At 38.9% G+C, this 27536-nt stretch overlaps 1 protein-coding gene and 1 long non-coding RNA gene across 3 annotated transcripts; one reads left to right on the top strand and one right to left on the bottom strand.

Annotated features, from left to right (window-relative positions):
• Nucleotides 1-245: 245 nt before the first annotated feature.
• Nucleotides 246-27228, top strand: casq1b (calsequestrin 1b). Of its 2 annotated transcripts, XM_038732887.1 has the most exons (12): nt 246-667; nt 19945-19977; nt 21823-21916; nt 23263-23363; nt 23600-23711; nt 23815-23888; nt 24030-24160; nt 24828-24873; nt 24977-25031; nt 25152-25252; nt 25701-25775; nt 26143-27228. In XM_038732887.1, exons 1-12 carry the CDS (start codon nt 431-433, stop codon nt 26449-26451), a joined length of 1368 nt encoding a protein of 455 aa, XP_038588815.1. In that variant the 5' UTR covers nt 246-430; the 3' UTR covers nt 26452-27228. The 2 variants fall into 2 exon arrangements, with proteins under 2 accessions (XP_038588815.1, XP_038588816.1); XM_038732888.1 differs by lacking the exon at nt 19945-19977 and having other exon boundaries at nt 248-667.
• LOC119913459 lies at nt 25282-26250 on the bottom strand. Its single transcript, XR_005446454.1, has 3 exons — nt 26113-26250; nt 25676-25806; nt 25282-25558 (listed from the first exon to the last, which is right to left on the bottom strand). It is a non-coding gene; the product is annotated as an uncharacterized LOC119913459 (long non-coding RNA).
• Nucleotides 27229-27536: the final 308 nt, after the last annotated feature.

Here is a 27536-nt window from a genome sequence, read left to right as displayed (position 1 = left end):
CCGCTGTCCCTTTTCATAGCCACAGCTTCAGACAGGTGGTCGTATGTCCTAAGCATGGCCCCTCCCATGTTACCCCCACTACTTTTTTGGCAACCCCTCTGGCTTGTGCATGGCTCTTGGACAAGTGGGATCAGCGTCTGGCCTACTCACATAGTGATTTGCGTCCCCAAAAGGGCCCCACCCCCTTGCCTTGGCCAGTGGCGTCAGCAAAACCACGTGTATCTCTTTTTTAAAGGGAGGGTTTCACTCTCAGACCCGCTCTTCTCTAGCCGGTGGGGAAAGGAAGCTGACTTTGTTCCTAACTCTCCCTGCTTGACACCAACTTGCATTGGGGACAAACCTCTCAAGTGTATTTTCCCCCCTTCAACCATACATCAACAATTAAGTTTCTGAGAAGAGGTGTTCTTGCGACCACCAGGTGACAATAGCCATGAAGTGGGGCTGGGTGTTTTTGGCGGTCTTCCTATCCTTGGGGACCCTGTCCTGGGGAGAGAAAGGCCTGGAAGTCCCCGAGTATGATGGCAGAGACCGCGTCCATGAACTCAACGCCAAGAACTACAAGTCTGTCATGAAGAAGTACGATGTGATGGTGATCTACTACCACAAAAATGTGGATGGGAACCGCAGTGCCATGAAGCAGTTTCAGATAGAGGAGCTGGCTTTGGAGGTGGGTCTCCGCCAAAGCATGACAGTGGATGGATATGTGGCCCATGTGGGGGAAGGGTCACAGTGTGAAGAGGGAAGGGAAGGGTTTCACATGGGGCATTTGGCTACAGTTGGGGATTCCGAGATACAGTCTTTGCTTTCACACTTAGGGTTTCAGATGAGTGGGATGGCGGCTGTTGACAGGTGAGGAGGAAGGCAAACAGAACAAATGGAAATCATGGGGTGAGATCAAATTGAGGGATCATGGACCCTTCAAATATGGCATCCTGCCCAATGTGACTAGAAAGATACTGACCTGAAGGAGGCAGGTTGGTGAATGTGGGGACAGGAGGAACAGGATGTACTGATAGGAAACTATACACAAGAAAGTTGTATATGGCAATTCATGGAAGAACACATATTGTTCCTGCTGCCTGATTATCAATCAAGTTGTGATTGGGTCAGCTTGTCTTGACCCAATGGATCTAAAGAATACAACAGCATCTGAAAAAAAGAAAAATGAAGGGATTTTTAGTAGAATTAATAATAATTGGACCATGCTTGCTCCTCCAACACCTTTACCATGTCATGCCAGGATTGGGGCGACAATTTTTGCAACTCTGAAACAGACAATGAACGCATTTGTGGAGATAGTGTCTGAAATAACGTCTCGCCTGTCTTTAGGATGGTAATCTTTTCATCCTTTTCACAATCCTACATTTGTCACATCATATCTTGTTAACAACAAAATAACATAATATTCTGTCATGTGGACATAACAGAATATTTTCAAATGGTCCATTGATGTGCTGTGACACTGGGGCAAGCAAACAAGTCTTTTGTCCTTAAACAGCTATTGCTGGGGTGCCTTTGAGCCAGGCACTTACACTTCAATCGCCCCAGTGGTGCTGCTAATCAGTTGGCCGTAGAAAAAGAGTACCGTAGAACTTTGATTAATATCTCGGGCTTTTATTTGCTAAAATCACTGAATTGACCATGCCTATATTTTGGACAGGCGTCCATATGCGACAGGCCTTTATTTCCTCTTGCACAAAGCTGAAATAGGCTACTATGAAACAGTTTATTTATTTCAAGCAGTACAAATATTACTTGTATAAAAATGATAAAATAATATCAAATACACATCATTCATTTGATCTAGCTCCGACAGATATTGTAGGCAGCAACTTAACAAAAACAAACACACCTGACGACACAGTGCAGGAGGAGAAAAGTGTTGCAGAAGTTAGAAGACAGAGAGCGATGGACTTCACATGACAGGATTCATAAGTTGGATGAATTTTTATGAAAAGCTGTTTTGATTCTTTTGATCGGTGGACCCTTCCAGACTAAAGGAACTTAATAGGCTAATCAAAGAACTTCCATAAAAACCAGACCAGGTGTTTAATGGAGACTGCGTTTATTTGTCAAAATGTGTTCCCACACACCAGGCCAGTAAATGGGGTAGGCATACAGTATGCATGTTCTGGGAATTCTTACCGGATAAATAAATCTAGAAGACCTTTTGCCAGCCCGGCTCACAGCTGATGCACCTGGGCTCCACTGTCAGGCAGTGTATTCACCTCACCAAGCCCCTGCATGTCAGAGCAGCAGTGTCTTCTTACAGAGACACAGTGTACCTTACACTAGCCTCCATAAGTCACCTCTGTAAATAGCCCAGGAGAGCCCTGCATGCTTAGCAAGAGGCTAAACAGATATAGACAGAGAGTTTAGGGCCATATCTCACCTCAGCTACTGCTCGTTCAGCTCTCTCAGGCAACACTGTTTTGTTTTGTATTACTACACACCCCTCTGGGTGTAGGTTGAAGTCCTAAACCATCATTTACACACGTAAGTCATTGGATCTGATCAATTTCCTATCGGTGCTGCCAAGTTGTTCTTCTTGGCTTTAGAAAGCGATGCCTACTGGAGCAGGTCCCTGCTGGACTGTTACTCTGTTACTGACTTCCTGCCAGTTGTAACCATTCAGCCAATTGGGAAAGAGCACAAGAGGTGTTCAGAGGGGATGCTTAAAATAGCTGGCCATTACCACCTATGAATCAGGAAGTATGAATTATTAAAGTGCAGAGCTTCGGGAAACAAAGCTTAACTGCCCTTGATTAATGTTTGGACCATAGAATGTGTCATTTATCTATGCTTCTAGTGGAGACACCATACTGTACATTTAAGTTATTTATAAAAACACAATGTCAGAACGTTTATTAAATTTATTTGGCCGTATCTTAATTTGAGCAAAATCAGTTTTAGTTTTCAGTCGACTATACTAAATTTATATTTTGCTATGACATGCTTGAGGTGACAATTTTAAGATTTTCACCCATAGTGGTTTCTTTGTATTTTTACTTCACTTCACATAGGAAAATAAATGGTCTTTCTTCATTTTCAAACCACAGCTTCCTCTTTGATACACTGCATATGAATAGAAACAAAATTAGTTAAATTTAGCAAATTAGTCTAGAGAAAAATCCTGTAGGCGTTACCACAAATAGAACATGAGATAGAGATATAATAGAGAAGTGTTTGATTTATGTGTACAGCCTGAAAATAGGTATTATAAAGTATCACAGGATCATTACATGTATTATATCCTGTAAAATACTCACACATGACCAAGCATAATATATTTAGTAGTACAGCTCCAATTTGTATTGGCGGCCTGTCCAGGGTGTACCCCGCCTTTCGCCCGACGGCAGCTGGGATGGGCTCCAGCCCCCTGTGACCCTGTACGCAGGATAAGCGGTTGACGATGGATGGATAGAAAACTTCTTAAATCTATTATATATTCAAAACTATACTGCTGTCAATTTAGTTTTATTTGTTTCTGAGAAGTTGACCTTATGGTGATATGATGATAGCAGCAACATGCTAGGTTATGTTGGCATTGTGTAAATTCTGGTACTGTCTCCAGCGTGCTGCAAAGCTGCACAAAAGCTTATGTTAACATGTAACCACGTCATGACAGTGAGCTTATGTTAAAAGTAACACTGTTCATCCCCTGAAAATTAGGTGGGTATCCTTTAGCGTTGTTTTGGACTTGCAGTCGTTTAGGTTAAAATAAGTTACAAAGATGTAAGTTACATAAGTTAACTTAGTTATGTTATGCAAGATATGTAGCTCAAGTTAAAAAGAAGTCAACACTGACTGTTGGATTCACAAGGTCTCCTGGGTGTAAGTCCAGTGTTTGACCAATCCAACCACCCCGCCCAACCCCACCCCCTTTCCTGCCTGGAAAAAGTGATGTCAAGGGATCTTGACCAAGTGTCCATATGTGACGGCTTGGAAGTGAGGCCGGGTTGACATGACCACATTAGTGACACATCAGCGAAATAGTCACCCTGTCAGCCCTAAAATATATCCAACATCTCACCTTTGACTCTGGCTGGAGTTATATTTCTGTGAAAAAGAATCCAGTGTATCCTCACTGCTGTAATATTTTAACTCCCCTGTGGTGACCGTGAGTTGTGACTGGGCAATACGTTAACGTTAAAATGGTGTTGCTTGTTTGTAATAGTCAATGAAAGAGGTACATGTAGTGTCACAAAACCTGCAATTGCTGAAGGTGAATGGTGACACTGGTTTGCATGCAGGCCAGAACAGATAATAGTTCAGGTATTTTGGCTTTGTATGGGAATGTCTTGTACAAAAATATGGATAGGTGAAGAGCTTCTCTGGAAGAATGAATAAAAACATTTCAGTCAGAAACACAAAGTGAATGAATAAATAAATCTTAGTTAAATCTACAAAACAAAAAATTCAGCACACAAGGAGGTGGTTTGAATGATCGAGGGAGCAAACAGCGAATGTGTCAGAAGAGTAAAGATAGTGGTAGGTTATAATGGCCAATCTGAACATCTGAATAAATAGGATTGGATGTTACTAGTCAGCTGACAGCCACACAGCTGGTGATTGTGAAGCTGGTGAACACTATGCTTCATTTCATGAGACAAACTTGAATTGGGGGAGCAAACACATAAAGGTTGTTATCATTATTATTTTCTTCATTTACAACTTAACCTCTAGGGCTGCTAATGAAATCCCCCCAAATTTTTTTAAAACAGTGAGAAATGCCTAATTGTTTTTTAGAATAGTTGCTGATTAATGTTCTGTCAGTAAATCGACTGATTGTTGCAGCTCTAAACCATATTACATCCCTTTTACTACCAAGTAATTTCCATGATGTCATCAAACCTGTGTTGTTATTTTTTTTGGCTTCACCAACTTAAGTGTATTTTCATTCAAAAACATAATTTCTCCCTCCAGAGCAACTGTGTAATCAGGAAAGTTGCTACAGTAATCCAGTATGTGTGCTTGAACTTTACCTGAAAAATAAGGCTTTTTTTCCCTTCAACATTTGTTGATATGGAGGTGGCATAGTGATAATTTCATGTATAGCAACAGGGTTTAATACAGCTCTCACCATGCAATTCCATTTATTATCCAGGAGAGTAATAACAGGTGTCTCACATTCAATCAGCGCAAAGTGACAATCTGTTTAATGAACTGGAAGCACATTCAGGAGGCATGAAATAGATTTGACAGTCCTGATGCGTTGGTCTTGAAATAAGTCCACCTCACCTGCAGCACTTTAGCCAAAAATATCTCTCATTATTATGACTCACACCAAATATTATGAAGCAGAAGTCGTCCGAAGATATGACTAAAGACTAACAGGCAGGGTCCAAAATTAGCAACCATACACCAAAGGCTGTGACGGAATGAATAAGGGGTACATGTTGCACTAGTTAAATGGATTAAAATCATTAAATTTGAAATATGAAAAGTGTATATCCACATCTAATTTTAGAATACATTATACACACCCCTGCGATGGATTGGCGACCTGTCTAGGGTGTACCCTGCCTTTCGCCCGATGTCAGCTGGGATTAGCTCCAGCCCCCCCCCCGACCCTGTACGTAGGATAAGCGGTTGACGATGGACGGATTACACACACCTGGATGGCCGAGTGGTTAATTAAGGTGTTGGATTTAATATGTCCTTGTGGGTTTGAATCCCAAAATATCTCTCTCTCTCTCTCTCTCGGCTTGTCTGCTGTCTGCATGTTCATTCTCTCTCTCTGGATGCTGACCTTTGGCATACTACATACTGTAAATGCCCATACTGTATCACTGCACAGAGCTCAGATTGCAGTGATCTTTCACTTGCCACTGTCGTTACCAGCACACCACCTAGCACCCCTCTCCCCTCTCCCCTCTACACACACACACACACGCACACACACACACACACACACACACACACTTCCCATAGACTATTCAGTAAAGTGTATGAACAGATAGCAGTAGCCACGCCTTACACCCTTTCCTTAATGCCATACTACACTATCTGCAACAGCCAGAGGGACAAGAAATACAATTTCTAGAAAATAATTTTGGGTTGCAGCTTTATTTTACCATTATTATTATTATTATTATTGAAATCATTATCAGATAATGCACATTTAATGCCGTTATTATGATGTACAAAGGGCAAATTTAGTTGTAATTTTTAAATGCACTCTTTTGGCAAGTTATGTACAAGTTCAATTTAATTATACAAGATAAAAAATTAACTAGAATCTCCCTGCTGTTGCATGCCTCTACCAACCACTCAAGTTACATTTGTGGTGCTTTTGTTTTTTATCCTGGCATATTTAGATGTGAATCATCTCCATGGACTGTAGGCATAACTCACTCAGTCACAGGATGACGATTAGCACTAATTTATAGGAGTTACGGTTTTCAGTAATGGCCAAAAGTGTTTTTTCAAGACATTATGATGTTACAGGGAATAGGACAGACATAGGGTTGTCTGGACATAGGACAGAAAACCCAAAAACATAATGCCTCCAGACATGGCTTAGCAAAAATGGCAGAGAACATAAAAGCACATAACCTACAGAATGATACAGCTAAATAAAATATATACCACTGCATAACTGTTCAGTGATGACAGAACTTGGCAAAGCCATGATCATTACATACTGTAATTGTCAAGACTGCATCTGACATACATAGAAATAGAAAACCCATTTACCTACACTGCAGGGTTTCACCTTTATGTAAATGCCACCAGAGAACTTACTTTGGCAGTTTGGAGATAGTTTCTGTATGAGCAGCCATAAATATAGTGGAGAATAGGAATTTTTGTGATCCCTTGACTTTTCCTCTTGCACCACCATGAGGTTGGCAGTCTTGCTTTTTAAGCAAAATAGGTAACTCAACAACTATTGGATAGATTTGCCATGGAATTTGATAAACACAGTCATCTCATCCTCAGGATTAATTGTTATCACTTTGGTAAATAAAAGCTTTTAGACACCATCAAACCTGTCCAATCAAAATATACAGTAGGCTATCAGATATTGGCCAAGCTAATGATCCCATCAGTCCCAGCTGTACTTTGTGTTTAGCGCTGATTAACAAATGTCAGCACAATTACAAGCTGATGGAAAAAATGGTAAACATTATACCAGCTCAACATCAACATGTTAGCATTGTTGTGTACAAGCTAGCCATATTAGAATTTAGCTCGAAGCACTGCTGTTCCTCTCTACAGGCAGCAAAATAAGCCTTAATACTTTGATTATTATATTGCTACAAAAGACCCCATAGTACAGAAAGAAACAGTTAGTTACAGGGCCTTAAAGTATTCCTATAAGAGAAGAGCTAAAGGATTAGACTGCTCGAGGCAAGCCCCCAGGAAGTAATGCTTTGAAACCAATTTACCATCACACGGTACACACTGGCCCAAAATAAATTTTTCCCATAAACTTACATTGTGAAAGCAGTGGCTGTAAGACAGTGGATTCCCAGTACCAGCGGAGCTGGGAACCCTATTGTAATCGTTCTTGTTTTTATTTTTATTTTTTTCTTCTGTATGCAAAACTCATACTGCAGCCTAGACGGTAAGGGCTACGGACACAAAACTCATAGTAGGTCCAACTCTTGTCAATGACCTCAGGCACAAAAATCCGCACACTTCTACCTCTAGGGGCGCTATAAGCAAGGTCAACGCGTTTGGGCTTGGAACTCCTACCTACGAAGGCGTATATTATAAACCTTATATCCACATGTTTGGGGGATCGACCTGAATCTCGTGGTATATGGGCCACGCCCATTTCCGCCTACACTTTTTTCACGCTACATCATGAAAACTGAAAAATCTGCGGCGGAGGTCTCTAGTGTGCTTTGTCTATGGACTACAACATGTAGAAGCTATGCAAAAGATCAAGTTAATTTTCTACAACAGAAGTCAAACTGTTTTTGCTTCATGCCCCACTGGGCAGCTTTCATATGTGATCCCTCCTGATACCTTGTCTCCAGCTCTCTTTACACATCCATGGCTCAAGGGCTGGTTTTTGTCCTCTTTTATCCCCCCACATTGCAAAAATGATGCTAATAAATGAGAAAGGTGACAGGTGCACACAAGGCAAATCCACAATAGCCTTATACAGTAATGTGCAGAGGTTTGAAAGAGGCTTCTGCTTTGTCTTTTCTTATCTCCTTATATCTATTGAGAGATCTGGGAAAAGGTCAGACTGTCGCTGTGGAAACCATTATCCAAACGAACGGTTGGAGCCCTCCTCCTTTCACCGTCACAATACATTTCGTTCTTACATTTTTAATGGTAGTGGATAATATTGATGGTGAGAGAGAAAGAGTGGGGCTAATATTATATGTGCTATCTTAGCCAACATGCCTTTATCCTGCTGAACCACCTCAATTACTCAATGCTATGGCCACAGCTTGACGTTCCACTAGCATTTAAATAAAACGTAAAAACTTTTTAATTTAACTTGATTAAATGTAAAGTCCAAAGTCTAATTTGGGATTATAAACATTTTGTCTGTTTAATATTTAGAAATCACAGATAACTCCATATGAAATATTGGTTTAAAATATCACTATAGGTAAAGTGAAGGACTCCAGCAACCAGCTCCTTAAGTCATTACAAATTTTATAAAATTTATAATGGTATAATTTGCTACTTGACATTTCCCTCTATTAAGTGACACTTCTGTCAGGTTGTGTGCAAGCAACATCGCATTTTGATAGATCTCCTCTTACCCTCCTTGCACTACATCTCGATCCCCCAATTAACAGTATGAAAGAGGCGCTACATTAAGAACTAATTCAGATGTGATGTCATTAAATGTGACAGGATTTATCTCTTTATCTAGATATGTCTTCAGTGTTATTTTCTAGGATTATGGCTGATCCAGTTTATTCTATGTCAAAAGCCACCTGTTGTTTGTTTCTCATTGAAATTATATAGTTTGTTGCTTGATGCGCGTCACAATATGGATCACCTAAGAAGTATTAAAAGTTTTTATTCAATAGTGCTAAACTATCCCCAATATCTCCATTTTTTCAAAATATTTAATTTTATTATATATTTATATAATTTTTCAATCAAAATAGAAAGAGATCCATCTAATCAATCACAGGCATGACTGTGCCTATGTGTGTCAAGTAATGTATATGACCTGAGCATATACAGTAAAATATGATACTTTGATATTGCTTTTTCTTTTTGTCCATTTAGGAAGGTTTTTGTACAAACTGAATATGATGAACTGCAGTTTTAATTTTGATTTATTGTGCCCAAACTCTACCAGGCATGGAATGATCTCTTCATCCTTTCTGAGATATATGAATTGAGATATTTTGTAAGATTTAGAATAATGTTTTTTAGAATACAATCATGGAATAAAACCATAGACTGTATATAAAAAAAAACCATCTCTGCATATGAATAGTGTTTTGAAATTTCATAAGCAGCCTCTGCACATCTCATCTAGTAAAGACTTAATGGCTTTATCGTTACTAGTGCTCCATGAAGCAGCTATTGTACTGCACCTGGATCTGACATGTGGCAGCAATAATCAACTAACTCCCAAAAAATATGCTTCTCATCAGTATAGATAGATAGATAGATTTTTGTAGTGTCCTCGGAGAGTGAAAGACTTTTAAAATCCTATCAACGTTTAGACATCATGGTCAACAAGAACATAGTTTGTACAGCTCACTGAAGTCATCTGGACATATTTATAGGGAACTATTATTTAATGTCATCTGTCATCATTTGTCATCTATTGCTGCCAAAAACATATATAACCCAAGGGAGGTAGTACACTTTTTGCTACATGGGCAAGGCAAGTGAAAGATTGCCCACTTTACCATAGTTAAACTTAATTGTTTTTGTTTTCATAGCACATGATGTACCTGATGTATTTTTCAGAGCCATGAACTCCTTAAACAACTCGTGACAAAATCTTATAACCCCAAGGAAATTGGCCATTGCAGGAGGAGATATATAAGAGGATATATCTGTGTACAATATAATATAAATGGAATAAATTAATTGGAAGCAAACACAACAAAACAAAATTATCTCAAACAAATTTCAAGATGATAGCAAAATGAAAAAAGGTAAATAATATATAGTATTTAATGTATACCATTTAGTATTGCACTACACAAAGTTGGGGTTCTCTAAAGAGAAGAATGGTAAAATTTGAAGCAGCAGGTGTTACATTCAGGCTCCTGGCTGAACGCTGGTGAACAGAAGTTAGGACCCAAATGCAGACATTGAGACGGAAACTGGAGTGTTGCAAAAAACATAGAAACTTACAGCTGGTTAGGTGCCAGCAGTCCAAAAGCACTAAGCACTCAAATCCAAAGGTCCAACAAAAGTATATATCCACAAGGGCACGAGAAACACTGGAGATACTAGAGACAAACACAAAATCCACAGATACATCCAAAGGAACATCTACAATGAACTGGCAACAAGTGAAAGATAGACAACCACTTAAATACACAGGTGAGGCAGAAACTAATTACAAACAGTTGAGACCACTAAGACAATCAAGGACAAGCACAGGAAGTAACGAACATAGAAACAAATACAAAACACAGCCAACCAACCCAAACCCATGACAAGAGGCTGAGATATCAAGCTACAAGCTATGAACACAGGATCCTACATTTCCCATAATCCAACACATTAGTATTTTTCATTATACACCCTCTGTCCCCGTTAATGCCCACTTGTTTCAAACCTCACTGCTCAAGTTTTTAATGCAGGTTTTCTGTTATGAAAAGGTATCAAGGCCAAGCTGAGATAACCCTGATGATGTCACTATGACATCATCAGGGTTACTTTATTTACTTTGGAAAACTCCCTTCAGCATAATAGCGATATGTACCTGAAATCAAAATTTCATTTATTCTGTATTAGCAGAGGAGTCTCCTGTGTCCATAGACTTCGCAGCTCAATGAGAGACCTGTCAGAAGCTCCCAACAACAGGCCAACATTGTTCCTGTGGTGCATGGCAGAGAGCCTGTGTGCTGTTTCTGTCATGCTAATTTTATCCCAGCGACCTTCCCACTCGCCTCCACCACTCCTACCACAGTGATGACTGACAAACTGTGAAAACTGTATGGCTAAATATAAGTAGGAATAATGGGTTATTTTTTGGTGTAAATTTGGCATTTAAAAATTTATGCCAACAAGTCCTTCTAATTAAAAATGACAAAATACATCATAGAAGCATTTTCTGATCTGATGCCCCAGGACGATATCAATTGTCTTTGCCTTCCAAAACTGTTAAAAATAACCGAAAAAGTAAAGTTTTATAATGAGACAACGCTATGGTTAGGACTTGGTTAGGGACATCTCTGTGGTTTGGGTAATATGAGTACATTGGTAAGGGTAGAGGTCCTTCGTCGTCAATAATAAATCCATGGCAAAGGTAAAGGAACGATCATGGCTATGCTTAAAAAACAACAATCTTGGCCCACGATAGGAAATTAAAAATGAACAGTAATCTACTGTGTGTGCCATGGGGCGGCTGTCAGGAGGTAGAGCGGGTTGGCCGTTAATCGGAAGGTCGGCGGTTCAATCGCGGCTCCCCCAGGTTGCATGTCGAAGTGTCCTTGGGCAAGATACTGAACCCCGATTTGCCCCTGGCGGCTGTTCCGCCAGTGTATGAATGTGTGTGAATGTTAGTTTCTGTTTGAGCACTTAGGCTCAGTGTGTGAATGCAGATGTAATGTAAAAGCGCTTTGAGTGGTCGAAAAGACTAGAAAGGCGCTATACAAGTATGGAGCATTTACGTGTTTTGTTGAATGAATGTACTCTTGTGAAGGTACCATCTTGTGAGAATGCATTGATATAGCCTAAAATTTAGGATTTTAGATGTGAAAAGGTCAGCTGAAAATGGAAAAGATTATTACTAGAAGTTATTGGGAGTCACAAATACAGTCGTAGGAAACACGCAGTGTGTGGACACTTTCTTGCTGTACATAATTTTTTATGAATGACCCTGCTGTGCTCACTATATCCCTAACATAACATACTGGTACTTTTTTCGGTGCTTTTTTCCACTGAATGTTGTTTTGTGCTTTCCCACTCCTCCAATATCTGTATCAGTGGAAGTTTTCACATCACTTATTCATCGCAGAAAAATGTCAAGGAAATGCTGTAGATCAAGGTGCAACATAAAAAATTTAAATGGGAATTTTATGATATTGAAAACTTGTCTTAGATATTATAAAGACAGCACTGAGAGTGACTGAAACATACTAAAACATTACATTATATACTGAACAAGACAACAAGAAAGGTCTCTTTTGTCCCGGATTGAATGTGCCCCTCAAAACAACTGGTCAAAAAAAAAAATGGTCTAAAACCGCCACTGAAATTTCACTTGTTTTTTTTTTCTAGCACCAGTGGCTCACTGAGATAAAAACCATCCTATGAATACCGACGCTCAGTTGACTGTTTTCTCTCATCAAATTTAAATAACGTCAATCAAATAACACATTTGCTTGTCCTGAAAAATGTGTTGCATTGGAACACCTGCAGGCTTTTATGTAACTCACAAAAACAAGCTTTTGAAATGCAGGCGAGATTCTGAGTTTACTAGCTGAGATTGTTATGGGACATGTATTATGGCTTATTGCTGTCAAAGTGAGTCATTCACAGATGGTCCCAGACACTTCTGGCCTCACAATTTGTTATGTTGTATTTGAGTCAGCTTGTGTGCCTGTAAGATTTCTAAAAGCTTTCCATGCATTTCATCACATCTCCCATGAGACCGTGTTGTGCGATGGAAAAGTGAAAATAGAGTTAAAGTTAAAAAAGCTGCTTTTAGATTTATAGTCTCCAAAAACAGTCATTCAGAAATCCAAAACACATCTGCTTTTAGCATCTTATTTCTGATCACTTCCTTCCAAAACAGTGCAGTAGATGGTGGCAAACCAGAGTGTGTTTTATACACTGTTGTATCTGAATTTTTCATGACCACCCCAGCGCAGTGTTACATAACAGCCTGGCGTAGCACGTCCTGATGTGTTACAGCAGTCATTATTAATTTACTATCTTGCTGGGGGGGAAGAGCTGGCTGAACTACTAATTTTGCACAGATCCCAGGACACTTGCTCATACAGGAAGATGGGGAATCTTGCTGCTTAGAAAACCTTTTAATGTTACTTCATTTTACAAATTCAGCAATTTTTCAGGTAGCGGACCAGATGTTTAAGAAGATTTGAGACAGACCATAGTGTGATTTTACTGCTTTTTTGATGGCCGTATTACCAACTGGTTTATGTATGAGCTGAGACAAAATATATTTTTTCTCATACTGCACAGCTCCTCTTTTCACCCTCAGGATCTTGTCTCTAAATGATCTTTGTTGAGAGTTGCATGCAGTTCTTAGTTAAGGACTACTAGCCAATCAGAAGCAGAGAAGGGCGAGTCAGCAAACACATGCCTTTCAGCTGTACATGTTGCCAACCAGCTTGGCTGGAGCAAGAGTTTCAGAGTGGTGAGTTATTCATCCATAAAGTTCTAACTGAGGTCTGTCTCTACATCACAGTAACAACTTTATGTCCACTGACTGCCTGGAGGGTAGCTAGTGTTTGGAATGGAGAGAAGGTGTGTGCTGCAGCTCAGTGTTTTTCCACCAGTGTTTTTAGAGGCCGTGTCCGAGTAGCCGCTTGGCGAGCGTTATTTAAGGTGCATTCAGCTTTCTTCCCTGTGTCATCGCAAGGATGAAAGGGAAGTGGCTTGACTACAAACGAGCTGTTTTCAAGCAGTTCAGAGCAGAGTTTTCTGTGGGAGATGGGAACTCCCTTTGGGCTGGACTTTGGGCTTTTTCACTTTGCAAACCTGTTACATGCACAAAAATGTATATAACTCAATAATGGAGAGGGAAAAAGCCAAAAAGCATAATACCACCTCTTTAAGGCGTTGACAGCCCCCATAGCCCCTAAATCTTACCCTAACCTTCACAGCGGTGAGGAAAGTAGGTACCTGATGGATATAAGGAAACAGGCAAGGAGCCTGGGGAAACAGACGAGGGACAGTGAGGCAGACTGTGACACTGACCCCTGTCCTTTGGGTTCTCACTGAGTGACTTACATCATAAGGTGACGCACACATACAAATGTGTGACTCATCAACTGTTCAGCTGTTCACATAATAAACACACATGGAAACAACCAAACAAAAAGATCAATGATAGAAAAGGGTACTGGATAGTAAGTTCTCTTACATTAATGGTTTAATCAGTCCTTTTCAAAGTACCAGGAAGGGTGAATGACACTGTAGAGGGAGAGAAGAAGGACAGTGCTGGGTAAAAGGATAAATAAAGATGAGGCTAAAGTTGTATATGGTTTACACAGACAGGATACACCCAAATCTTTCCAGATCTGCAAGCATTGTTATATATGACATAATATAATTTCAAAGCATGAGTATTGAAGCCAGAAGGTGGTTCTGCATAACTCAGCCCATACTAAACACATGATATCTCTCTTGAATTACAAAACCAAATATATTTGACAGTGTCAGGGGGTATGATTTAAAGTTTTAGTTTTTAGTAAACATTTAGTGTTGAAGACAAATTCTGTATCTTTTGCACATGTTTTTCTTTGTCCACTTGAGTCAATTACAATACTGCAATAGTCTATTCACAGGGCTTTGAAAAAAGGCTATTCAGCAAATCCACTCCATTCAGAATGCAGCTGCCAGGGTCCTGATGAAAACTAGGAAATATGACCACATTACACCAGTTCTAAAATCCTTTTAGTGGCTACCTGTCACTCAGAGAATTTACCTCAAAATATTACTGCTTGTCTACAAATCTGTGGCTCTAGGCCCAAATGTATCCCTGAAATGCCTACTGGCTGTTCCAAGAGTCAGAACAAAACGCGGTGAAGCAGCATTCTGTTATCATGCCACACAGACCTGGAATAATCACCCCGTTGATGTAAGACAAGCTCAGACTCTGACCACTTATAAGGCAAAGTTTTACTATTTAGCACTGCTCTACCAAGTGACAGCTAAAGCTATGTTTTTAAATAGCCTTATTTTTTAATTATTTTAAAAACGTTATTAATTTCATTAAATTGTGCATTTCAGTGTGTGTGTGTGTGTGTGTGTGTGTGTGTTTGTGTGTGTGTGTGTGTGTGTGTGTGTGTGTGTGGGGGGGGGGGGGGGGGGGGGGTTAAACAGTATAAATGTTAGTGGTACAGACATCAATGAAAATAATGTTACTAATTATGATAACAATACTAATGACAATAAATGGCTAATAATAATAACTGTGGCAGCAGGTGTGAGGCAGGAACATGAGGGCAGTAAACCCATGTCCTTGCCTTGCCTTCATTGACTGGCAGCAAGTCTTTCAAGCCACGTTTACTCTTCCTAACTCAGCACAGCCTAAGATTCTTCCAATATCTATAACTAGTTACATGTAATTTTGTTGGAAATTAATTACAAAATAAATGTAACTGTAATCTATTCCAGTTTCAGGGAAAAAATGTTATTTATGAAAATGTTCATGTTTACATTGGGGGTTATATCGGAACATTTTCTGTAATAAGCTTGGCTATATGTTGAATAATAATAATTTTGTTGCTTTGCATGTTTTTAATGTGCGCAATGTCTTCCAATGCTATTTCCAGTCATAGCCATTCAGTAAAGTTTGATGCTATTCTGATGCTTTTGATTGGTTCTCATGTTTGAATTTGCAGCACCATATTATAACAGTTACACTAATATTAAATTTTAAATAGGGTAACTTGTAATCGGTCACCTATTACATTTCCAACCTTCCCAACACTGTTCATATCAGACTTTGTCCATTGTTGGTCTTTGTTGAAAGGAAAAATAATAACATGGCTTTGCATCCACCTCTGTCAGCAATGAGCTGAAAGTCCAACAGCAGTTATTTCCTCTCATTAGTTGTGTGAACAGTTTACAATAAGATTTCTAAGTGTAGAAATCCAACAGATTCATAAAGTCAAGAGGTACGCTGTTAAATGAATGGGTCCAGTATGCCTTACTTTCCAAAACTAAGCTAATCTCCAACTTTTGCGGATAATGACAAATAAGCAGGTACAGAAATTACCCGGGTTGATAGTTGCAAGTTGGAAAGCTGTTATGCATGTAGGGATGAATGACATGTAAATGACTGTGATTTATCATTTTCTTTGTTTGAGAGGTTTTTGTTATCTGAAATGTCCTGGAAAGCCTGCTGATTTTTTTTAGGCACAGTTACTTCACAGTAGAAAAAGCCATTTGTATGTCATGAGAATGGAAATATCTTGAAATATATCCATGTGCTAAAGGGTGACTTCTGAAATCTTGGCACCTGGGGAAGGAATCATTCATCCAACTCAATCAAACATCAACACAATACTGCCATCTTGCAGAATAGACACGCACAGATCAGGCAATTACATTTGTTGATCCTGGCCACAATCATCAGACAATAACACCACACTATGTTACTGAAAAATGGGAGCTATAATTCTGTATATTTTTGCAAAATTATGAGGTTTTGGAACATACTAAGGATATAAATGGACAGAGGGGATGTGGATTATGTTGCAGGAGTGATTCAAATGTTTATGCAAACCTGTTGCTATGAAATAGGTCACTGATGAAATCCTTTGTAACTTTTTACACTTGTGTCAGGTTGAATTTGTCACTTAGAATTTGTAACTTTTAGGTAGATGTTTGCCATTCCTTACATTCACGTCAAGTTACTTTTTACACTTGTATCAGGTAGAATATCCAGGAATGGTTCAAATTGTTTATGCAGACTTTCATCACCATGAAACTGGGTTACTGGTGGAATCCTTTGCACCATTTTACACCTGTGTCAAGTGGAATTTGAAACTTGATCTACTGGGGTTTCAATTGTTCTGTACCTCATGTGTATGTTGTTTTGGACTAAAGCATCTGCCAAATGAACAAGCAAAGGTGAAGTAACTTTTTTAAAATACAAGCTGACCACAGCTACTGTCCTCTGCAATTAAAAAAGATACAATCTTTTCAGAGACACTGTTCAAGCCAAACAGGGGTTGAGAGTTTGATAATCCACAAATAGATATTCAGTGGAGTATTGCTTTTAAGTCCAACAGATGCAGCAAAGAGAGAACAAATCAGAGACTGGTAAGTTTAGGAGGGTGATCCCCATTGAAAATGAAAACACTCTGAAGACATTTCAGACAAATATGTCTTACTGGGTGGCAGTAACACCTGCCACTCAATTCCAATTAAACCAAAGTAACCAATATATCGGCTAACCTGCAGCAAGCAATGTAGAATAAGCATGTGGGCAGCTATGTTATGATGAAATGTGACCCCTCTGCTGCAGTGCAAACCTCGTCATCTTCTCCTAACTCATCATTTGGTGTCACAGCAAAGTGCAGCAGGGACCCAGAGCACGTTTTTGACAACTCACCATGGCACTCTGCCCTCATCTTGTGTCACCTGACAAACTGACACTGACTGGGCAGTGGGAGATGGAGCCAAGCGATTACACTGCTGACCTTTCGCTTACACTCAGATTTCTAGATGGGTTAGGTGATAGCAAGGGAACAGATGAGGAAGGGTGAAGGGTTGTTAGTTAGGACAAATTATACAGATGGACATGGAGAGTGCGAAAGAAAAGAGGTAATCATGAGAAAGAGTGAGAAAAACACCAGTAAGCAGAAGCCAGAGATGTTGGAGTGAGGAAAAAAAACGATAGGAGGAGATGATGGCTGTGGAGTGTAAACTTATGTTTCAAGTGCCTTCTTCCATTCATCAACCCCACCTGCCTTCTCTCCTCCCCTTTCCAAACCCATTTCTATATGTTACAGATATTAGCTTTCTTCCTCAAAATGCTTTCTTACATGCCTTATTTAGCTGTGGGACCTCTTGCTTTGCTTTCCGCCCCACTGCATGCACCCATAGCTTCAGCTCTTTTATAAATACCCCAGTGTTACTAATATGGCCAAACCATGTGGTGACAGTTAGGGGAACACAGGATGAGCTTTGGGGAATAGTTTCTAAACTGGAGAATGTAATCTGGCAAGTCACTTATGTTATAGTGTTGGTGGTGTTGTCAGAAGACCGCTGACATGCTTCCACTACTCTGCAATAGTACAGTGGGTTTTTGAATGTGTTTGTAAGAAAACCTTTGACTTGTGTATGGGGTACACAAGAACATGTACAAATATGAAAAATTACATTCTGATTTTGTCATCCCCAATTCTGTGCAGCACAATCAGAAGTTAAAAAAGTAATTTGTGTTTTGTGTGTTGTTATTTAATCTCTGGCGTACGCTGCACTCAAAATGATTCAATAATTGTTTCATTTCTTGTGTTAAGTCCTATTCACACATAGCTAGCATTACCTCAGGACTTCATGTGAAGTAGGAATTGACGTCTGTTACTTTCTACAGTAAAAACAAAATCTGTTTAATTAAAATTTACTGACTAAATTGCTCTTTTGAATATGATGGAAATGAAACATTCCCAAGACATTTGTATTATTTCTGTTAAAAGAAAAAGAAAAGCAGAGGGTGGGTAGCAAGCAGCAATCAGAAATTTTGACAGATGACTTTTGTGCTTGTTAAAATATTGAGGGAATTTTGAGGTGGAATTTTCCGTTTTGGATTACAGACATGGCACATATGTGCAAGATTAAGCAAAACAGCTGCATTTAGTACAAATAACATGAGGTCCTCAGATAATGATAATTCCTTAACACTTTAGTCCCCCTATTTAACATTATATAAAACCTTAATAAATGGTTAATAATCCATTATAATGTAATTAGAAGCAGAAATAAGTTTATTGTTGTATGTGTTAACAACTTTAACTCCTTCTGTGGGAAGCTAAGAAAGCAGACTGCTGTATAAGCAAGACCAGTTCAAAGTGTTTTACAAAACATAAAAGCAACATGGGGCAATATAAAAACATAATACATAAATACAATATAAAAAAGAGTCAAATAGAAAATAAAAGCACAATAAAATAGGACAGACATGCCTCAAATTTGATTTAATAAGAGCTGCAATTTAATAAGAACTAAGAGTTGCAGCAGACCTGCAGTTTTCTGTTCCAGATATGTCTTCATATTTTATGATATCATCACCCTAAAAAATTTAAGTATAGGCAGAATGTGTAGCATTTGTCGTTCGCTCTTTGTAAACAAAGTTACAAAAGTTGCACAGATAGAGAGAGAGCGCAGCAGTGGCTGAGCCGGCTTGAGAGTGACAGCGAACGAATCCTGCAGGAAGAAACCATCCTGCAGGATTTTGGATTTTGTGTGAATGCATGAAGCTGAAGCCAGGCGTTATACTGTCTGCTGTGTGTGCTTAGCCCCACACACTGTAAAATACTAGATACATACTTGACAGAGAGCAAAAGAGAGAGACAGCGATGTAACATGGTCGCAATGTTTTATAGTGTCCCAACTTCACAGACTGCAGAATGAACAGACATGAAAAAAAGCTGTTCAGCATCAAATGTTTATTTAGAATATATATTACTAATATATTATTATTAGTAATATAATTAATATATTATGAATGAAACTTAATGTGAACTATTCGGTACAGTCCTAAAATATAGAAAAATACAGGTTAAATAAAACAGAGTCTATGCATATGTCTTCAAAAATAAGTTTTTGCTGATAAATAATTCAATAAAAACTACATTAATAAACACTTGACAGTGTCCATATAGCTATGTATAATGACGTTATAGTGTGTTATAAACTATTTATTAAATGTATGTACAGGCTAAATAGGGGAACTTAAAGTAAAGTTAGCCGTAGTCCTGTGTGAATGGGGGCTATAATCACCTGAGTACAATCTCAGTATTTAAGTTTGGGCCTGTTTTTTTCTCCTGTGAAGGCCACTCCGATTTGTTGTAAACCTGGAGGCTGTGACTATTGTGCTTTGCCCTAAAGCATTACCTCTTCTTGCAGCTGATCACAAGTCAAGCAGCAATTATCTTTCAGGTATGTTAAGGTCTGCCTTTTGTGTCTGTAAAGCTGGGCTGCGAAACAGAGATTCTTCTGCTGCTGCAGTATCTGCTGATTGTTCTCTTCTGCTCATTGACTGCAGTATGGTTTAAAACAGATGAAATTACAGGAAGCAACAGACATTACAGACCAGCGGAGACTGAACTGCTTTCAAAGTCAAGCAGCAGAAGCTTGGGCTGTGCCAGTTTGAGTTTATGTTTTGACTGTACCTTTGTGTACCATAGCAAGTGGATTTACTTGAGAGAAGAGACAGGTAAAATTGTTCGAAAAAGGCTCCCATCTAACCTATTAATTACGCTTTAACATGTCCATCCATCCATCCATCCTCCACCCATTTTTCCTTCCAACCATCAATGATCATAGAGGGTCACCCAAATCACAAACTTACTTACTTGAGATGTCATACCTTGCAGGTAGTTTTGGTTTATGTGCCAAGATATTAGTCAAAATTTTTGCCATCACCCTAGTCCAACAGAAGTGAATTGTATTTCAATTGTGCTGCTCAAAGCATTGAAAAATTACACTTGAGAAACTCAAAACCAAGAAATAGTCCCAGGGAAAATGCTTCCCAGCAATGTCTGTGGAACAAAGCTTTGAAGCTTTGAGCAGCACACGGGAGTTTCCATTGTTTTATGGTGGGACATAAGTTACAGAAACTGATATCTTAAATGTATTATTGTCTGACATGGGTAAATACACATATTTGATTTCTTGCAAAGAGCTAGGTGAGAAGATTTTTACCATTTTCATATCTGTCCTTATAATGTTATAGCCAGCAGGCAGTTATCCTAGCGTATAGTGTCTTAGTTTCGGTAAGCATATTCTAGAAAGAGTGTCTGTTTAATCCATACATTGGAAATGTAAAAGAAAACAGAGAGACAGATATGACAATGGTAATGATCCTCTCATCTAACGTTCTGCAATAAAGCATATTTCTTAAAAGACTGAACTCTTTCTTAAAAGATTGAACCTACCAAGACAAGAGTAGGGTAGTAGTAGTAAGAAAATATGTTGTTTTTTCTGATTTGAGAGATCATTTGCTATTAGCTGATTATTTGGCTTTAGTGTTTCATGGCAAGTAGGCCAAATTAGAGAGAAACTGGCCATGTGTCCAATCATGAGCTAAAGTGTCTGGAGACCAAAATAATGGATGACATAAAATATTGCTTGTGAAGAACAATAGAGCAAATACTATACCATACTATATTCGCTATTTGTGCTGGGGCTGTGAGGCATTTGGCTGCTTATGAATGTTATCCATTTCGTTGTGCAGCTTTGCAATCCACTACATAACGCTTTTGACTCACTTCATGCGAAGTGTAACCTCACATTTAAAGGGGCAATCATACTTTAATACTGTGCAAGAGCTGAATGTAGTGACAAAGCAATACAATAGAGAATTAATACAAAACGGTTGTATGTATTTGTATACAACTGTGACCGATATATATGGAGAAATATCAATGTGAAAAGGAAGAAAGAGAGTTAACAACACAAGTGTATGCTTAAGTTTGTTTGTTTACAGTGTAAATATGTATGCGCATGTATGCAGTGGCTTTACTTTTGCTATTTGTGAGCTCCTTTCCTTTCCACCACACCTGTTACAGAATCTCTTCTCCTCGACATAGTTGGCTCAAGTTCTGCCCCTCTTGTTCTTCTGGAAACTCCGCTGTCCATGCTCCTCTCACAGCGGCTATAAGGGCTGTCAATTGTTGGCGTCAGTTTCACTCAGATTTAGAAAGTGCAGGACAGCAAGCTAAAGCTTTTGCTTTTAAGGCCTTGAAATTAATATGAAATGCATCTCTGTGTCTCTCTGTCCAGCTTGCAGCCCAAGTTCTTGATGATCTTGATGATGAGGACATTGGATTTGGCCTGGTGGATCAAAAGAAGGACTCTGCTGTTGCTAAGAAGCTAGGTAAGCTTGCTAGTCACTGACAGAAACCTTGCATGGCAAAAACAATCTGTATAAATAACTAGTGTAGCATATGTGTGGGTTTATTGTACACTTGGACTTAAATTGACACCTATCCAGTGGTATTCCATGGTCACTGATTAATAAAATAATACACAATTGTCAAAAGAACTAAAATAGAGAGTAAAAATATGTTAGTTAATAATACATGTAATTGTTGATGTCTGAGGCCTAGTGCAATATTGGCAATAAATGAAACAACCCTGCCCTCAAGTGTTGACCAGAGGTGTTACAACTTTTTTGTAACAAGAGGTGCTGGGGCAGTATTCTGATTCATGGTGCTGAACAAAGAGTTCTTCTTACATGGTGTAAGTGTGATAAATGCTGAATGCAGAGCCAGGAAAATAGAGCTGTGGACTCAAATGCAGACATTGGCAAGGAGGATGCAGTTCAAAAAGGTTTATTGAAATAAACAAAACAGGCTTACGTTGGAGCACTAGACAAGAGTCCAAACAAAGGGGTAAATCTAAAATGCATGGTAATCCAAAAGGGAACAAGCCAAGGAAACAGAGCATGAACAGAACATTCACATGCGACGAGGACACAACAAAGATATAACAGAACTGAGGACTTAAATACCAGGGTAAACGAGCAGGGTGGGATCACAACAACAGGTGTGAGACATCAAGGTAATGAAATAAGACGGGAAGCAAAATTAGACACTGACAGCAAACGCAGAAAACATTGAAACATAGACCGAATACACATAGCACTCAGACAAAAAAGTAACTTGACACAGACACCGAACATACAGTACCACTGTCAAAACACAGAAACAGACGACAAGGACAAGACAGACTGACAAACGACAACGGACCAGGATGTATAAAACAGAACACAGAATACGTGTACAGTCTAAATGGAAAAAGAACTGTCAGAGCTACGAACTAAGACACAGAAGCAGGACTACACACTAAGACATGAACTAGGACATGACAGGGGACGGTAAAAATAGTACTAGACCAAACATGTATTCATCACAAGAATGAACAAGGCAGAACAGTAGAAACGCAAGACATGGAACCAAAAAAACCCAAAATACGATATGAAAACCCCAAACCATGACAGTATGAGCAGTAGTGCAACAAGCACAACATAAATTATACTTATTAAGGGGCTTTTAGGACCTGTTATCAACCACAACATATCATCGCAGTTGCAATTGTGGAATCAAACTTTGAAGTTTATTGAAAAACTATTTTTCGACTACTGAAACTTATTACCATAATGTAGGAACATGCATAACAATCATCCTGGCATAAATCTTGGTCTTTTAACTCTCTTACAAGGTCTAGACGAAGTGGAAAGCATCTACATCTTTTGTGACAATGAGATCATCGAGTACGATGGAGAGCTCGCTGCAGACACCCTGGTTGAGTTCCTCTATGACGTAAGTAATGTATGGTCAATGATAAGAGACTGTTCCAACACTTGGGCTAAATCTATGTGGAAGATAGATATATTGTGCACCCTTGTTTTACCAATAGAAGTGTCAGCCTCATCCTGCTTTCAGGATACTGACATGTGGAATTATGTCATGCACATAAATTATAACATTTTGTCAACTCTAAGCTTCAATCTATTAAAGATCAATCACATATTTGCATTGTCATTGTCTCTTATCAGGTAATTGAAGACCCCGTGGAGATCATTGACAACGAGCGTGAGCTGAAGGGTTTCCACAACATTGATGAGGTCATCAAGCTGGTTGGCTATTTCAAGAGCGAGAAATCTCCTCGTACGTTGAAGATTATGATCTTAAGATTGAGCTTCAAGCAGATCATATGCAATCGTTCTTTAAATCAAATGCTTAATAAAGTGTTTTTATTTTCTCCATCCAGACTTTATAGAGTATGATGATGCAGCTGAGGAGTTCCATCCCTTTGTCAAATTCTTTGCCACATTTGACCCCAAGGTTTAAATTGTTTGCTTGAGTTTTTGTGTGCCTTTTTATTTTCGTATGTGTACACAAAAGTGTGAAAATTTTTAGGATTTTCAAATTTTCTTTTAACTTTGTATTTCCTGTTTGATTGCCTTTCTCTTAACATTATTTAAGATTGCCAAGAAGCTGAAGCTGAAGCTGAATGAAGTTGATTTCTATGAGCCATTCATGGAAGAACCCGTCACCATTCCAGGAAAGCCCTATGTTGAGTCTGAACTTGTTGAATACATTGAACAGCATGACAGGTGAGACCCTGTGTCATACTAAAATAAAATTTTAGTTGAGATTTTTTGGAACGGTCATAAGGGTTGTTTTGGAAGAACTGATAAGTGACATTTAAGTTCATTTAGGTATTAAAACTGAAGTTTATTTAAAATCTAGTTTAAGCCATCTAATCACAAAGTACTTACCTGGATCCAGACCACTGAATCCGCCAACTACACCAGGTTCACTGATTCTAGTCTGGCATCATGACATGAAACAGTGATCAGTTAAAAAGTGATCATTCCAGTGAACACTGTTGAGGAACTAACACCCTTGTCAAACTGTTGTCAAACTAAGTAAGAATAATATCAACAATGTCAAATGCTACAGACAAGAAATCAATCATTTTAAATCAATTACAAGTACTGTATATAGTTTAATTTTACTTTGCTCCGCTCCTAAAACGGCAAAACCAGTATATTTTCATGGCTACTCTTTAGAGTCGACTTGAAATTAAATTACATTGAGGCAGATAGAGTGGAGGCAATGTCGGACTGGAGGTGAAATTGGAGTGTAACGAGTTGACAAATCTGTCTGTTATCAAGCATATAAAGTACCACTAGTGTACAATCAAAACAGCATTATACAGCGCAACAACTTTTTGATGGGAATATGAAAATTTGACTTTTGATACCTTTATTGTTCCAGGCCTACTCTGAGGAAGCTTGAGCCGCACAGCATGTATGAGATCTGGGTAAGGGTGATTTTTGAAATTTCTCCATCTGCCTCCATCTGTCTCTATTAAAACTTGTATTTTTTGTCGGTCAATCTAGAGTGGGAATATTTTGTGTTCACAGGAGGATGACATTGATGGAGAGCACATTGTTGCATTTGCTGAGGAAGATGACCCAGGTATATTTCTACCTTTGTGTCTCTTTATTTACAATTATAGAACTGATATGTTTGAAAATCAAGCTAATACTTTATGGCACCTGGTACACCACTGTACCTGACCTCTGAATTTCTCCTTAGATGGTTTTGAATTCCTGGAAATCCTGAAGGAGGTGGCACGCGAGAACACCAACAACCCCAACCTCAGCATCATCTGGATTGACCCTGACAATTTCCCCCTGGTATGAATACGCCACACTGAAACTACATATCAGCTATTGTACATCTTTCATTTACAATGTTGCAATTTTTTTCTTCTAAAGGATGTGTCAAACCCAAAAAGATAATCAGTCAGAGATGGCAAACAAAGCATGCAAGAAACAGGAATGAAGGCTAAACCGCTAGGACTGGGTAGTATACTAGCTGATCTGGCAAATGACTAGGGAAAGAGAGCTGGTATGTACTGTATGCAATGTAGCTAAATCCAACTGTGAATAGTGGGAAAACACTGAGGGCAGCAACAGGGCAGGTGGGAAAACAGCAGGAATCTGAAATGACAGGAGATGTTAATAACTGGAAAAACAGGAAAATTAGCAAAAATTACAGGTATTGTGTTAAAAACAACTTCAAATGTCATCTGAGTCATCGTGAGATATAAGCCTAACCATTTTCACTCTGTCTCTCTTTCAGCTGGTGCCATACTGGGAGAAGACCTTCCTCATTGACCTCTCTTCTCCACATATTGGTGTGGTTGATGTTGAGGATGTAAGTAAACGTTCTCATCCTTTGCAAAAACCTAAAATGAAATACAGATTTCAAGTTGTTTGGAGTGTTGCCCGGTACAGAAAAAAACTATTGAAATGAAATTATTTAGTTATGTATTAATGTAGTATGTTTTAAACATGTTTTCATTTGAAAAAGAGGGGAATCATTCCTATGGTATCTTTCTGATATGATGGGGTGTTCTCTCACCACCATGATATCAAAGTGTTACAGTTTCTGTGCTTCCTTTTGAAACTTGAAGCAAAATGCTGCTTTAAGCTACCTGTAACAGTAACTTATAATCAATAAAAAGATAGCAAAGGTAAAACACTGGGCATACTGTAAATATTTGTGTGCCTATCCTTGACAGGCCGACAGCGTGTGGATGGAAATGGATGACGATGATGACATGCCCACAGCTGATGTGCTCGAGCAGTGGATTGAGGACGTTCTTTCTGGAAAGATCGACCCAGATGATGATGATGAAGAAGAAGATGATGATGATGATGACGAAGATGACGACGAAGATGATGATGACGATGATGATGATGATGATGATGATGATGATGATGATGATGACGACGATGACGACGAAGATGATGAAGATGATGACGAAGATGATGATGATGAAGATGATGATGACGAAGATGATGATGACGAAGATGACGATGATGAATAAATGTTTACTACCATCTTTCATTTCATTATGATTTAGCCACTAATGGCAAAATCAAAAGTAGCACCAGTTTTTTTTCTAACATTTTGCAGCAAACACACTTTGCTTCCTGTATGGTTTCCTGTAAGGGACAAATATAATGACCTTATGGGAAACTTTTGCTGTCAGGGAGAGAGATTTTCGAAGAAGCAGATGATATGCATCTCTGTTGATAAACGGGGTTGCAACTTAAATCTGGCGTTATATGTCCTTTGTTACTGGATTACAATATGCTAATCTCTCACCTCTGAGGTTAACTATCCACATGAGCAAAGAGGCTAACAGAGGCTGGCTTCCCTTTCTACCTAATGTCACAGACCGGGGTTCTCCCCTTTATCATTTTCTGTTTACTGTAATCCTGTTTCAATGACATGTTTTCTACTTGATGAAGAGAAGAAACAAACACTTTCTTGCACTATTTTTAAAGAGAATAAACAAACTTACTGGAAAACTATTAAGGTACCGGGTATTAAAAATTGACAAAATCATTTGTTTCTGCTCTCATATTAAAATTAAAAGACAAAAATATTTGAAATTAATGTTTGTTGTTGTCATTAATTACTATTTTTATGCCAGTGTGTGTGACTGTGATTTTCTGGTGGTTTGTAGGCAAGTGCTTTGTTTAAGCATAATACTTAAATGTGTGCACCTCCCCCTGCTGATTTTGAAAAAACATCGCTCATAATGTAGTGGGACAACAGTGTGGATTTGTGCATTTTACATTAAATAAATTTGGAGCTACTCCAAATTCCTCTTTTCCTCTCCCAGACACACATGTAACCGTGGCAACTGAATCAAGGGCAACTGGACTTGGTTGAAGATACTGGAAGACGTTTTGTCCCTCATCCAAAGGACTTCTTCAGTTCTGACTGACTGGCAGGGAAACTCAGCTATTTAACCTCAGTGGGGTCGTTGGCCCGGGTCATCGATACTGCTGGTTCGTTAGTGTTCCTTGTTGCTGTGACGACAGTCGTTACAGTCATTAGGACTACCTGTGGCCAAGACTGAACAGAAGAAAGAAACACAAGCAGTAAGACCAAACAAACGTT

This window comes from Micropterus salmoides, unplaced genomic scaffold (assembly GCF_014851395.1).
Source record: "Micropterus salmoides isolate LMB-PRFRI ecotype aquatic unplaced genomic scaffold, ASM1485139v1 Ms_hic_scaffold_2, whole genome shotgun sequence".
Taxonomy (NCBI): domain Eukaryota; kingdom Metazoa; phylum Chordata; class Actinopteri; order Centrarchiformes; family Centrarchidae; genus Micropterus; species Micropterus salmoides.
This window is presented reverse-complemented; position numbering and strand designations above follow the sequence as displayed.